This window comes from Lepisosteus oculatus, chromosome 7 (genome assembly GCF_040954835.1).
Source record: "Lepisosteus oculatus isolate fLepOcu1 chromosome 7, fLepOcu1.hap2, whole genome shotgun sequence".
NCBI lineage: Eukaryota > Metazoa > Chordata > Actinopteri > Semionotiformes > Lepisosteidae > Lepisosteus > Lepisosteus oculatus.
In genome coordinates this window covers 3,133,622-3,147,317 of record NC_090702.1, presented here as the reverse complement: position 1 = coordinate 3,147,317, position 13,696 = coordinate 3,133,622, and the positions used below count along the sequence as shown (strand labels likewise).

The following is a 13,696-nucleotide window of genomic DNA, read 5'->3' as shown; positions in this document are numbered from 1 at the left end:
ATTACTTTTTGTAAAAAAACAAAAACTCCCACGAATTGTCATACAGAATAATGTAGTGATGGCATGGGTGGATTTTTAAGCATAAAGCTTAATAATGTCACTAATAATGTCATTTTCAAGACAAACTCTTGCTTAAATAAATTTGATGATAAATAATAACTAAATTCCTAAAATTAATAACTAAAAAGGTTTCTGCAGTTTTGATCTGTGGCTCCATATGTCATCATGATATGTTTAGAAGTGCTATAATTTCTAAAAAGTAAGTAAAAAGAGAACAACAAATACGTCTCCTTGTTTGCTCAACAGGTGCTTGCATTCTGCAGCAGTGGTGGTGAATTTTTAACACACAGTTCTGAAACCAGTTTTAGAAACTGGCCAAAATGGGTCTATTCAGTGGTTTGGTTAAATCCTATTAGATGCGAGAGAGAAATAAGACAGGCAGAGTGTATATGCCATAGCTTGACTGACTGCAGGAATTGCAGCCTTACCATTAGGACAACATTGCTGAGACCCCACTCTGTGTTGTGAGGAATGAGCTAGGGAGCTGCTGCAAGGGCGTAGGTGGCAGAAGGGGTATGAGAGAGATGAACTATGGGACATCCTGGGTTACAATGCTTGGGGTGGTGCAGTGGTTCTGTGGCTATGGATCTGCGCCTGTGGCTGGAAGGTTGCCGGTTCGTGTCCCGTGACCAGCAGAGGAATCCTACTCCGTTGGGCCCCTGAGCAAGACCCTTCACCCCAACTGGGCTCTGTATAAATGGCTGACCCAGCGCTCTGACCTCCAGCTTCTCTCCCTCTCTGTCTCATGGAGAGCAAGTTGGGGTATGCAAAAAGACAAATTCCTCATACAAGAAATTGTAAAGAAAAGTGATCTTATCTTACATTGGATTATAGGATCCAACTTTCCTCCTGAATTTCTTTCAATTTTTTTGTAATTCCATTACGTCCTTTCTTTTGAAACCAAGCTGGACTGAAGTCTTGTCTTTTCTGCCAAAAATGAGTCATTCCTCTGTACGAGCCAGACCTGAGTTCCTTTTTCGTGCTGTTCTCCTCAGGGGAGTGCTTTGTCACCGGACAGTCTCACTTCAAAAGCTTTGACAACAAGTTCTTCACCTTCAGCGGGACCTGCCAATACTTGTTTGCTAAAGACTGCCAAAGCAACCTCTTTTCTGCTGTCATCGAAACTGTTCAGGTAAGGGATTGATAACTGGACAGTACAGAATCTGGCAATGGAATCATCTGGCTGAAACTTTGATGAAAAAAGAGATAGAGACAAAGTTGTTTTGCATTGTACTGTATGTAGTAACTCATGTCTTAGAGTTGTGTTTTAATGATGCAGCCTTTGCTTTGCAATGCAATCTCTTCATTTTCGAACTTTGTCACTTAAGCTGTGTGTTGTAGGACGCCCTTTTGGTTTAAAGGGAGGAGTGGGCTGGTCACGCACTGATGTGTGGTTTCTTGTCTAGTGTGCAGATGACCAAGATGCTGTGTGCACAAGGTCGGCCACGTTACGTTTCCATGAAATGGCCAACATGACCATTAAAATGAAGCATGGAGGTGTGGTGTCTGTGGATGGAATGGACATTCAAACTCCTTTAGCACAAGGTTTGTGACACCTGCTGAGTATAAAACATGTTACCCAATTCAAAGCCCGTCTTCCTTCATAATATACTTGGTTTCACTTTTGAACACCCGCTTGAACTTGACAATGCTAAATTGATGCATTGATTCATTCCCTTTGTCTTACTTGCTTTCCATAAAATAGATTTTTCCCATAATCATTTACAGTACATCCATCGAATGTATTAAATTACCAATAATATAGAACAGCATATACGAGTATCACACTTAAATTTGATTACCTTTAATAAAAAGAAACAATAATTAATTTGAGTAGGGAGCTGTGTCAGCATGCATAGGCAGCAAAGGAACAAGTGAAGCTTTATTCAATGCTGGAAACAGAAGAAAAAGCTGTCCTTACTTGTGTGCCTTCTGAGATCAAGCGAGATCTGGCTCGCTGCTGCTATCTCTTTAACATTAACTTATTTTCACAGGACCCCTCCGCATTCAAAAAACTGTCATGTCTTCGGTGAGACTCGCATACAATGACGACTTCCAGGTGGACTGGGATGGACGAGGCAAACTCCTGCTTAAGGTGGCTGTCCTTACTTGTACAGTATATTTCACCCATACAGGGCTGGGTTGAGGTATCAAGTCTGCCAAATATGGCAGCATAAAAACTGTTCAGGTAACAGATTGATAACTGCAGTGCAAAATATGGCAATGGGATCACCTGGCCGACGGTTGAAGAGAGACAGAGACAGAGTAGTTTCTGCTTAAGGTGGGTGTCCTTGTATATTTCACTCACATAGGGCTGGGGTGAGGTATAAAGTCTGTCCAATATGGATGCATAAAAACTATCCAGGTAACAGATTGAAAACTGGGTTGTGCAGAATCTGGCAATGGGATCACCTGGCTGAAAGCTGAGACTAAAGAGACTAAGTTGTTGCTGTTTTGTGTGGTATGCAGTAACTCACATCTGAGAATTGAGTTTAATGCCGCAGCCTTAATTTTGCAGTGCAAGTTCTTTATTTTCGAACCTGACCAGATGAACTTTGGTTTGAGGACAGGAGTGGACCTGAAACCCGGCCCTGTTGTAGGTAACAAGATGGCTAACCACGTGTGATTCCTGTCCCACAGCTGGGACCCGTGTTTGCGGGAAAAACCTGCGGCCTGTGTGGGAACTACAACGGGAACCAGGGCGACGATTTCATGACGGCAGCGGGGCTGGAGGAGACCCAAGTGGAGGATTTCGGCAACGCCTGGAAGCTGAACGGGGACTGCAGGAACATGGTGAAGCAGGACGCCGATCCCTGCATTCTCAATCCCAAAAGAGGTGCGTGAGCCAGCTTGCACTTCAACCTCGGCCCGGTGCAGACGTTGAGGAAATCAGTCAGATGTATACTGGAATCACGTTTCCTCTGGAGACCTGTTGAACAATGCTGTTGAGCTGTTGAGTCTGTTTTGGTTGAGCCCATTCATTCCTTTTCCTTGCCATGGTTCTGTCTTCATCTCCTCAAATGTCCTTCTTCCGTTCCTAACAAGCACAGCCCCCTCACGCACATTTTCAAGGCGAACTGAAAAACAAGAACAGCCTTGGCACACGTTGTTTACATTCCTGATCAATGCGTTGCCGTTACCCAACTACCCCCCCCCCCTCTTCCCTCCCAGTCTTGCTCATTGTTCCTCTTTCCCTTTCGTCAGTGCGCTACGCGGAGGAGTCCTGCTCTGTGCTCCTGTCCGCAAAGTTTGAGCCCTGCCACTACGAGGTGAACCCGGCCCCCTTCGTGAAAAACTGCCGCTATGACGTCTGCTCCTGCTCCGACGGGAAGGAGTGCCTGTGCTCGGCCGTCTCCAGCTACGCCACGGCCTGTGCCCGCAAGGGAGTCGTCATCAACTGGAGGAGCGCCAAGTTCTGCGGTGAGGGCCGCAGGGCAAAATGGGGCACAAAGGAGGTGTGGTCCAAGCTGTGATAATGAACCTGGTTTTCATAGTATCTGAAGTATTTAACATGTAGCACCATCATCGGAGAAAGGCCCGTTTTCCACATCGCAAAAAGTCAACAGCAGTAAAGTAACAAACTGCCAGACTTTGTATCCAGAGAATTAAAATCACTCAAAACAGTCAGTTGATTACTCAAGGAATTATTTACATATACTGTACAGTTACAATATCTCATCAACAGAAAAGTGATAGGCAATGTCGAGTGTTGACGGAAATAGGGTTTAGACATGGTAGATTGTCAGATATCTTGAGATACATTTTCCAAAAGCATGTATGATGTTTTGTCTAAGAAACTCAGAATCAGCTATAGACAGAAAATTTCCAGACCTTTAAAACGGTTCCTGCTTCTACAGCTTATCATTCAGTGTTCAAACGTCACACATTAAGAAGGTGTTGTCCTTCAATCTCTTCTCATCACTCAAAGTTGGCCACAGAAACACTGGTTGTGTAGACTTTCTTAAACTACCTGACACATCAGAGGAATTTCTCTAGGAAGGCATGGTAAATTGGACATGCATTAGTCCAAAGAGTATGTTTTTGTATTACCAGTTGAATTTTTCCCACTTGTAGTTCCCTCCAGACAGCTTTCCTTGGCAGCAGAAGGCATTCTTTGATCCTTTCTGTGTTGTCAAATCAATGTTTGTCCATCATATAGGAAGAAATTCCTATAATCCCCAGGCTGGTACTTGTCAAAGTACAACAGCTGTCTAACTGATTTCCCTGAATTGATTATTTTGCTAAGGGAAACTTCAATTATAAATGATAATTTACATCGTCATAGCAGTGATCAGCTTTTTGAATTTATGTACTGTTCCATCATATAAATACTCCATACTGTTTTACTGATACATTTCTGATGCATGGAAGTGCATATGTATTGTATCATTACCACATCTGAAATCTTATTCTGTTTCTTTTAAAAAACCAAGTCTTCCTGAGTTATTTAAATAATGAATTTGATGAAAACGGTCAATTGATGACATTTTAATAAGTGATTTCCATAAGATTAGTAATTGACATTAGTCTCTTAACTACATTGCACTGATCTAGGCTATAAGGCATGTTAACAGGCTCTATTTAAAGAGTGGGTAGCTGCGTCAGCATGCGTAGGCTGCAAAGGAACAAGTAATAGGTTTATTCCATGCTGAAAAAAAGAAGAAAGAGAACACAACGTTTCGGCCGTGGAGCCTTCTTCAGGTGTGACCTGAAGAAGACACCTGAAGAAGGCTCCACGGCCGAAACGTTGTGTTCTCTTTCTTCTTTTTTTCAGCATGGAATAAACCTATTACTTGTTCTATTTAAAGAGTACTAAAGCATGGTTAGCTGGACTAAAGCACAGTTTAGTAAAGCACAGTGAAAGACCAGTTAAAGAAAAAAGTAATAAAAAAATGAGATCAAATGAATACCATAATCCATCCATAACTGCTTAATGTAATTCAGGGTTGTGGGGGACCCAGTTCCTATCCCAGCAAGCAACAGGCATAAGGCAGGCTACTCCCTGGACGGGACACTAGTCCATCACAGGACACACACAGGCACACACACACACATAACAGGGACAGTTTTCCCAGAAGCCAATTAACCTACCAGTATGTGCCTGAACTCTGGGTGGAAACCCAAACAAACAGAAGGAGAACATACAAGCTCCACACAGACAGCACTCTGGGTCCAGAATTGAACCCAGGACCTCGATACTGCAATGCAACCACTAACCACTGTGCTGCCCAAACACTTGAATATAAGAGTGTAATGTCTTAGTCACAGATGCTGCTGTTCCTTTCTAAATGGGAGTTTTGCTACAGTTTGTTTGTGAATGCGCACGAGAGTGAGATAAGGCTGGTTGTGCCCAGATATGAGCTGCCCGGAGGACCAGGTGTACGAGCAGTGTGGGAGCCCCTGTAACCAGACCTGTCGCTCGTTGTCGCTGCCTGACACCGACTGCCGGGACCTGTGTATGGAGGGCTGCTTCTGCCCCCAGGGGCTCTACGTGACCGACACTGGGGAGTGTGTGGACAAGACCCAGTGCTCCTGCTACCACGATGGAGAGATCTACCAGCCCAACGACATCTTCTCTGATCACTCCACTATCTGGTGAGCCTTGCAGGAAATACCCGACTTTGTCTGGGCAACTTTCAGAGATCTGCTCCTGATAGAAAAGTAAGGTCTCGAGGAGACAGGTTATGGATTCTTACTAACGAATATACATTTCAGCCTTACTGTATATTCCTTCCTTTTGCATTTGCAACATAGTGTAGTCTCATCAACCTGGGAGAGAGAAGGCTTTTGTCATAACCAAACAATCTGGTTTGATTTTTTACATTAAAAGGGCGTTCTGCACAGTCTCTCATCTCCACCAGCTACGTCCGAAACGGATACTATTCTACAATACACCAGGGATCTCCAACTCTGGTCCTGTGGAGGCTCCAATCCAATAGGTTTTATAGGACTCCATCACATCACCAGTTTCTAAAGATATGGAACAATTCCACTGCAATCAAACACACAGCTGATTTGTTCATGTTCAGTTATTTAGAGATAGTTCAGGTCTTATGCTTGCCCTGACTACGGTTCACATATTTGAACAGATGACTTACCTTAGTACCTTAGAGGTGGTATCAGTCTTTAGAAACATGTGACTAAACTGGACCAGGGCTCCCCAGAACCAGGGTCACAGACCCCTGTACTAACTGGACCTGCGCTCTCTAGAACCAGGGTCAGAGACCCCTGTACTAACTGGACCAGGGATCTCAAGAACCAGGGTCAGACACACATGTACTAATTGGACCTGGTCTCTCCAGGACCAAGGTTGGAGACACTTGTTCTATAACTTTTACTTTAATGTTATCCAGGGCTGCTATTTGGTCTCTCTCTGTTGTAACTAACCCTGAATTTCTGACTCATCAGTTACTGTGAGGATGGCGCGATGCGCTGCAGCTCCAATGAAGTCCCAGGAGCTATGCTCTCGGATCTGTTATTCAATGACCTGGTACACCCCAGAGGTAAGACCACGGTACAGGCAGCATGGCAGCTAAATTGATAAAAGTTTTAAAAGACTTTAAGCAACATCATGGAAAACATGAAATTTAAAACCGAGATTGGTATCATCAAGTAAACCCTTTCCTAGCTGAACCATTGGGGGAAAAAAAAGACAGAAAACGTGTGTTGCTCAAGCGTGAAACTTTTGTGACCACTTTGAGGCCTTAAAGAGCTGGTTGAACACTAAAGTGTCCGTAGATCTCAGATCTGAAAAGTTATGGGGGATTTTCCAAGGATCCAAGTTGATTCCAAAAACCAGCTAGAATCAGGAGCGAACTTTGGAATCCCCGGCTCCCTAAATAAGGGAAGAGGTGTTTTAAAGTAAGGTAGTGCAATGTGTCTCACAGTGTGTCTGTGCTTCTCTTAGTGCGAAGATCCTTGACGTGTCGGCCACCAATGAGTATGTTTGTGTGCAGCAGCCACAGGGACGAGGGCACTGAGTGCACCAAGACCTGTCAAAACTATGACCTGGAGTGTGTGAGTCCGGGCTGTGTCTCAGGCTGCATGTGTCCTGCTGGGACGGTAAGGATTTGTAGCATGTCCCTTCCATTAAGTGTTACCCAGTAAATACCAGGATCGGAAAAGAATGCAGCCAAACATTGCTGAAAATGGGAACATACTGAATGAGAAAATTATTCTCCCAGCTATTTTTTGACTGGGAGTTAGACAGATGCAGGAAAATGATTGTTTAATTTTTCAGAGGGTGATTTTGTGGAAGAGATCCTGAAGGAAGAAGGACTTCACTTGACACTGAAGATGTTGTCTTAATGACTGATCGGGACCCAGAAAAAAATTGATCTGGCTTGCTTGGAGTAGGCCAGCAAGTTAGAAAAGCTGTTTTCCTGACAGCGACATTTCATAACAGTCATATTGAAGGACTTAAGGCAAAGGACAGCGTACTCTGCCTAACCTATTGCATGATTGAATGTGTCATTCAACAATTTCACAGCGACATCCGCAGATCTGTTTTTAACTGCTGCTTGCTTGTTCTACAAAGGACTTGAGACAGGTATTGCTACTGTTGATTTTTAGAGCTTCTGGGTCAGAAGACAATATCTTGACAGTCCCGATGCCAAGTCATTGGTATGAAATCACCAAAACATGAAGTGAAGGGAGCAATTCACCTCCAAGAGAGGAAACAATGTTGATGTTGAGTGTCTGAATGTATTTGTTGGTGCAATGCAAATTCATGATTTATCCTATCCATCGTCCTGTCCAAGTTTCCCATTGGCCTTCACCAATCATGGCCTCCTAATAATCCCCCTCTATGAATTGGCTTCATCCCTCTGCTCTCCTCCCCACTGTCAGCTGATGTGTGGTGAGCATTCTGGTGCACTATGGCTGCCATCATATCATCCAGGTGGGGCTGCACATTGGTGGTGGTGGTGGGATTCCCTATTAACTGTAAAGCGCTTTGAGTGGAGTGGCCAGAAAAGCGCTATATAAGTATAGAGAAATATTATTATATAATCTGACAAGAAAGTATAAAAATAAGTTGCAGTCAATTCTTGACTCTTCATAAACTTCAACTGAATGCATGTTTCATCCAGTAGAGACTGGGCCTGGGCTTTTATCCACCCATGTAATAAAATATTATTAAACTGTCCCTGGGGAACTTAATCTTTTTTTGTCCCACCATGACATGATTAAATGATTAATAAGCTCACTTAATTAATGTGGAAATTCACCCCTAGTGGATGGTGAAATAGATCTTTCTTTTTAAGGCTCAGTATATTTGGCTAGTGGCAGACTCTTAACACAAAAGATCACAATGCTATTTTGCACATACTACAATCTGCAACACCAGCTGACTCTCTGTGATTGTTTAAGAAATGGCTGAATGAGATTCTGGGACCGTGTTTAGTGTATCATACATTGTGTGTGCCACCTCTGGGGAACTTAATCTTGTAATTAAGCAGGGTTGTGAATATTGATACTTATTTTATGGCACACTTTTATTTTATGGCACAGGTCAGATACAGGAACTACCAGTGTCTCTCCCCAGAGCTCTGCCCCTGTTTCCACAATGGGAAGGAATACAGTCCTGGGCAGACAATCAGCAGTGACTGCAACACTTGGTAAGATCAGATCACTTTATTAGCCATATACAATTTCTCGCATTAGGAATTTATCTTTTCTCAAGCCGCCAACTTGCTCTCAATGAGACACACAGACAGGGAGAGAAGCTGGGGGTCAGAGCGCAGGGTCAGCCATTTATACGGCGCCCCTGGAGCAGTTGGGGTTAAGGGCCTTGCTCAGGTGCCCAACAGGATTCCTCTGCCGGCTGCAGGATTTAAACCAGCAACCTTCCAGCCACAGGCGCAGATCCTTAGCCACAGTGCCACTGCACCGCCCAACGGTAAGGCACCTCAGTTCAGATCCTGAACAAATTTCAGATTAGCTCGGGATTTATTAATTAGTGTTTGTCCAGTACAGTGATCTATTATCTTCATCACGCCTTGCACGATCTCTCTCGATGGCTTGTGCTGCAGGCTGCTGGGAGCTTGACGGTGGAGTTTACCCGGTAACAGAAACACCAGTCGTTCCTTAAGTTTTAAACCAGAGTCCCTTCTCTTGTGCCCCCAGTCTTTTTGTGCGGTGGGCGATTCCAGAAACACGTTCAGTACTTTCACATTTAGAAATCAACCAAGAAGGTTTCAGGACCTGACAATTTGCATTTTCTTAAATCGATTGTGTTAAGTCCATGCATTAGGCCCATCATTGAAAAAAATATACTGGACATGCTGTTGTCCATTTTTAATACAGACATATTTAAGAAAGTCAGGACCTGTGTCTCAGAGCCCATGGCAGGCGAGATATTACCTGTTTACAGAGAAACCTGGAGGTGTATATTCTGAGTGGGGAAGTGTGTGTTTTTTTTTGTTTCGGCAGCGTGTGCCGCAACAGGAAGTGGGAGTGCAGTCAGCGAGTGTGTGACGGCTCCTGTCAGGCCATCGGGGAGTCCCATTACCTGACCTTTGATGGGCTGAAGTATACCTTCCCTGGGCTCTGTCAGTATGTGTTGGCACAGGTAAGCAGAGTCTGTGTGGAGGCTCACTGACCAGAGTCTGGCCATAGCAGCAAGTAAACACAGGCAGACCTGGCAACAAAGAGAGGACAGGCTCACTGACAACAGCCTGGCCATGGCAACGGGTCAACACAGGCAGACCTGGCTGTCCAGAGAGGACAGGTTCAGTGTCCACAGCCTGTCCATAGCAACAGGTCAACACAGGCAGACCTGGCTGTCCAGAGAGGACATGTTCAGTGTCAACAGCCTGTCCATAGTAACGGGTCAACACAAGCAGACCTGGCTGTCCAGAGAGGACAGATTCAGTGTCCACAGCCTGTCCATAGCTACAGGTCAGCTACAGGTCCCTGCCAGCAGGGAGATGAAGTTTCTGCTGCCATATGAGAAATACTCACTCACTAGGGTATAGATGAACATTCATCCCTAAAATAATTAATAATTTATCTAATCTAATCTAATCCCAGAATTTCCACTCTTGCCCAAATCAGAACCGCTGCCATTTGTACTGGGGGAGGGGTGAGGAAATTCAGTAGAGCTGGCAGCCCATTACGTGATCCTGTTCCAGCGAAAGGAACAGACAGTGCGCTCGTCTCGCAAAAAAGTTTCATGTGAAGTCCCTAAACAATAGGGATGTAAACAATAGTCTGTAATGGTTCTTTTAATTGGTTCTGCTTTGGTGGTGCTGCAATTTATTGGTCATACCAGTAAAGCCCTTTGAGTCACCGAAAATAAAAAAAAAAATACTATACAGTATATATTTTGCTGCCTTCTCATTTTTACATCCTCCTGGTTCAACGACACCGACCTGGCTGTGGTCATCGAGGCTGTCTGCTCTGGGCAGCCCAGGTGGAAAGAGACCCGTTGACAGAGGTGGTGTTTGATTTGGCAAAAAAATAACCTTTCTTTCAGAGCACGTGGTACATTAACCTTTTCTCTCCTCAGGATCACTGCAATGGCAATGAGGGCACCTTCCGCATCCTAGTGGAGAACGGTGTCTGCGGAGGTCCAGGGCAGAAATGCTCAAAGATCATCACTGTGGTTTACAAGGGAGGAGTCATAGAGATGGCACATGGAGAGGTGAGGACATACAGTACATAGTGAGAATATGAACAGAACAGAATGAACACTTGGTCCACAAGGCACTATAGATATTCTGCCCAATGATTTTCATAATCTACAGCAGATTTATTCACCCCTCCATTTTCTACCTGCGTCATCCAATACAGGGTTGCAGGGGAGCTAGAGCCTATCCTGGCAAGAAACAGGCACAGGGCAGGGTACACCCTGGATGGGATGCCAGTCCGTTGCAGGGCAGACAGACAGAAATGCAGGCGCACACACGCTCATACCAGGGCCAGTCAACCTACCAGCATGTTTATGGACTGTGGGAGAAGACCACCCAGAGGAAACCCACCTGAATGGGGGGGGAGAACATGCAAACTCCACACAGATAGCACCCCAGGTCTGGAATTGGCCACTGAGCCAACCATGGGACACTCGATGTCTAGTGAAAGTCAGATGGAAATGTCTCGCGATTTGTTTTTTTTTATTATACAGTATCTAATTGCGCACTAATTCCGTAAAACTAATAATGCTATTTATCGTCAGCTAATGTCATTGATGATTAATGAACTTAATGAACTATTAGTGAACTTGGCCAGGTAGGTGGAGACTGGCTCCCATGATTCTTATACATATGAACCACCTCCATTTAATCTAGCAGCTGACCGCTCAAGGTGGACTATGTCCATTAACACAATTAGCTGCAACATAATGTGACCATAACAGGTCCAATCCAGGGTTTAAGGACAATGTTTGCAGCTGATAAACCCACTAATAAAAATGTTACATTGAAATGCTTAGGCTTTTAAGTTGACGAACTCCGAGATGGTTAGGCAATATCGATATTACAGAATGTATAAAAATAATTTGGCCCTGTATGATTTCATATTCATCTTTCATGAGCATAATCGCCTTGTTCTGTCCACTCGGCGCAGGTGAATATGCAGAAGCCTGTGGTGCACGAGACTGAGGTGGAGATAATAAAGTCAGGCCTGTTCTACATTGTGCTGCTTGGGAAGGATCTATCAGTCACATGGGACAGGGGCACCCGCATCATTGTCCAGCTCAAAGGACACTACAGGGTAAGACTTGGGAAACGTCAATCGGCTGGCAATACTTCCCACAGAGAGAGGGCTGGATATCAGAGACAGCAGTGCTGGCAGGGTCCTTATCAAAGAGCTGTTTCGATTTTTCTTTCCGCCTCGACAGGAGAAAGTGTGCGGCCTCTGTGGCAACTTCGATGGCAATCAGAACAATGACCTGCTGAGCAGCAACAACCAGCTGGAGGTGGAGCCGGCGGATTTTGGGAATTCCTGGAAAGTCCAGCCGAGCTGCGCTGACGCCTCTCAGGTACAGTAGGTGGCGGTAGTAAGCAAGCACGACAGAAGACAGAAAAGAGCAAAACAGAAGGAAGGCTTCAAATGCTGGGCCTTTATTATGTGTCGATGAGAAGGCTCATCAGCCAGAACATTGGGTTCTTTCTTTCTTACTTTCCTTTTTCTTTCTTTTCTTTGTCTTCTTTCTTTTTTGCTTTCTTCTTTCTTCGTTCTTTCCGGCTTTCTTGCTTTCTGCTGTTCAAAATGGAATCTTCCTCTACGTGTTTCTCTCTGCTGCACGCCACTGTTGGTGTCCCCATTGTTAGAAGAATGTGGGTTCTGTGGTAAGAAAAATAGTTCCCACCCCTTTCTTGCCAAAATTCTATAACATCTTTCAGCTGAGGTAAACTGTTGTGGCCTACGTATTAAGGAAGAACAACAAATGTCCTTCAACAATATTGCTTTCTACATAGAGTAAGCAAACAGGATGTTTTGGTAGACTTCTGTTGCTGCCGTCATTGGCTCTAATTCAATTTCATTCAATTCAAGCTTTATTATCCCCTGGGGAATGATCGTGTTAACGTCACAGTCCAATGCTACAAAGAAGACAAACACTTCACCAACAGAGAGGACAGTACAACAGTGCAACAGGAGATAAGAGTTACTTTACTTCATGATAGACCACAGGGCCCCAGTGCTGCAAGATGACAGTTCTAACCACTGTGCCACCATGCTGCTCTAGCAAAAATGTTTTTTAAAAATATGCGAGCAGGATGAAAAATGAATAAAGCACACAATTATCCACATGGTCATTTCTTTGTGATTTTCTTATGACTTCAGGTTCCTTCTCAATGCAGTGACAATGTCATGAAGCTGGTCTCCGTGGAGCAGACTTGTCTCATTCTCACCAGCGAACTCTTCAAGCAGTGCAACAGTGTGGTAAGACTAGCAAGGAAACTAGCTTGTTTAGTTCCCATGAGAGCTTAAACATTAACAGGTACTGTAACTGCCAGGGAAGAACAAGCGCAATTCACTGAGAGGTAAAAAAGGCAAGTCAGAACAGGTTATTCTATACTGTAGCTATTGAAGTGTGTCTCCTCACACAGTTTACAATCTATATCTTTTCTATTACAATTAAGATAGTTAGACCTTTATTTGAAACATAACATTGTGAAATATTTCAAACATTGTAATTAAAGAAGGGAAATGTCTGGATCTATTACTGTTAAATTTTCTTTTAGTGTTGCATCCAGAAATACTGCATGCAATCCATCATTTTGTTTTCACCTGTCCAAGAACACAATTGTGGGTTCTTACTAAAGTACACTTGATTTTATTGTGTGCTACTAATTTGGTCCTTTCCTCTGCTTGATTTTTATTAGAGGTAGGGTAAGTCACTCAGCCAGAACAGACCTCACAACCATATTAAGAATACCTTCTGCACATCAAAGGTGTGATGGAAATACTTCATTTTCATGTAAAGTGTAGATGACAGTGTAGTATCCCTAATAATACTGTATGCATTCTGTAAGACCCTTGAATTTACAGATAAGTGAGTGATCGTTCAGGTGGGTAGCTGCGTCAGCATGCGTAGGCTGCAAAGGAACAAGTAATAGGTTTATTCCATGCTGAAAAAAAGAAGAAAGAGAACACAACGTTTCGGCCGTGGAGCCTTCTTCAGGTGTGAGAG

At 44.0% G+C, this 13,696-nt stretch overlaps 1 protein-coding gene across 1 annotated transcript in view; it reads left to right on the top strand.

The window, feature by feature from the left end:
• vwf (von Willebrand factor) overlaps nucleotides 1–13,696 on the top strand; it is a 68,322-nt gene that overhangs the window by 17,692 nt on the left and 36,934 nt on the right. Inside the window, exons 11-24 of the mRNA XM_006633831.3 lie at nucleotides 1,056–1,192; nucleotides 1,467–1,605; nucleotides 2,055–2,155; nucleotides 2,701–2,896; nucleotides 3,265–3,480; nucleotides 5,415–5,655; nucleotides 6,469–6,563; nucleotides 6,968–7,122; nucleotides 8,572–8,678; nucleotides 9,493–9,631; nucleotides 10,571–10,705; nucleotides 11,626–11,772; nucleotides 11,900–12,040; nucleotides 12,847–12,945. Coding sequence (XP_006633894.3) covers nucleotides 1,056–1,192; nucleotides 1,467–1,605; nucleotides 2,055–2,155; nucleotides 2,701–2,896; nucleotides 3,265–3,480; nucleotides 5,415–5,655; nucleotides 6,469–6,563; nucleotides 6,968–7,122; nucleotides 8,572–8,678; nucleotides 9,493–9,631; nucleotides 10,571–10,705; nucleotides 11,626–11,772; nucleotides 11,900–12,040; nucleotides 12,847–12,945 — 2,048 coding nt within the window. The remainder of the gene's footprint in view (nucleotides 1–1,055; nucleotides 1,193–1,466; nucleotides 1,606–2,054; nucleotides 2,156–2,700; nucleotides 2,897–3,264; nucleotides 3,481–5,414; nucleotides 5,656–6,468; nucleotides 6,564–6,967; nucleotides 7,123–8,571; nucleotides 8,679–9,492; nucleotides 9,632–10,570; nucleotides 10,706–11,625; nucleotides 11,773–11,899; nucleotides 12,041–12,846; nucleotides 12,946–13,696) is intronic.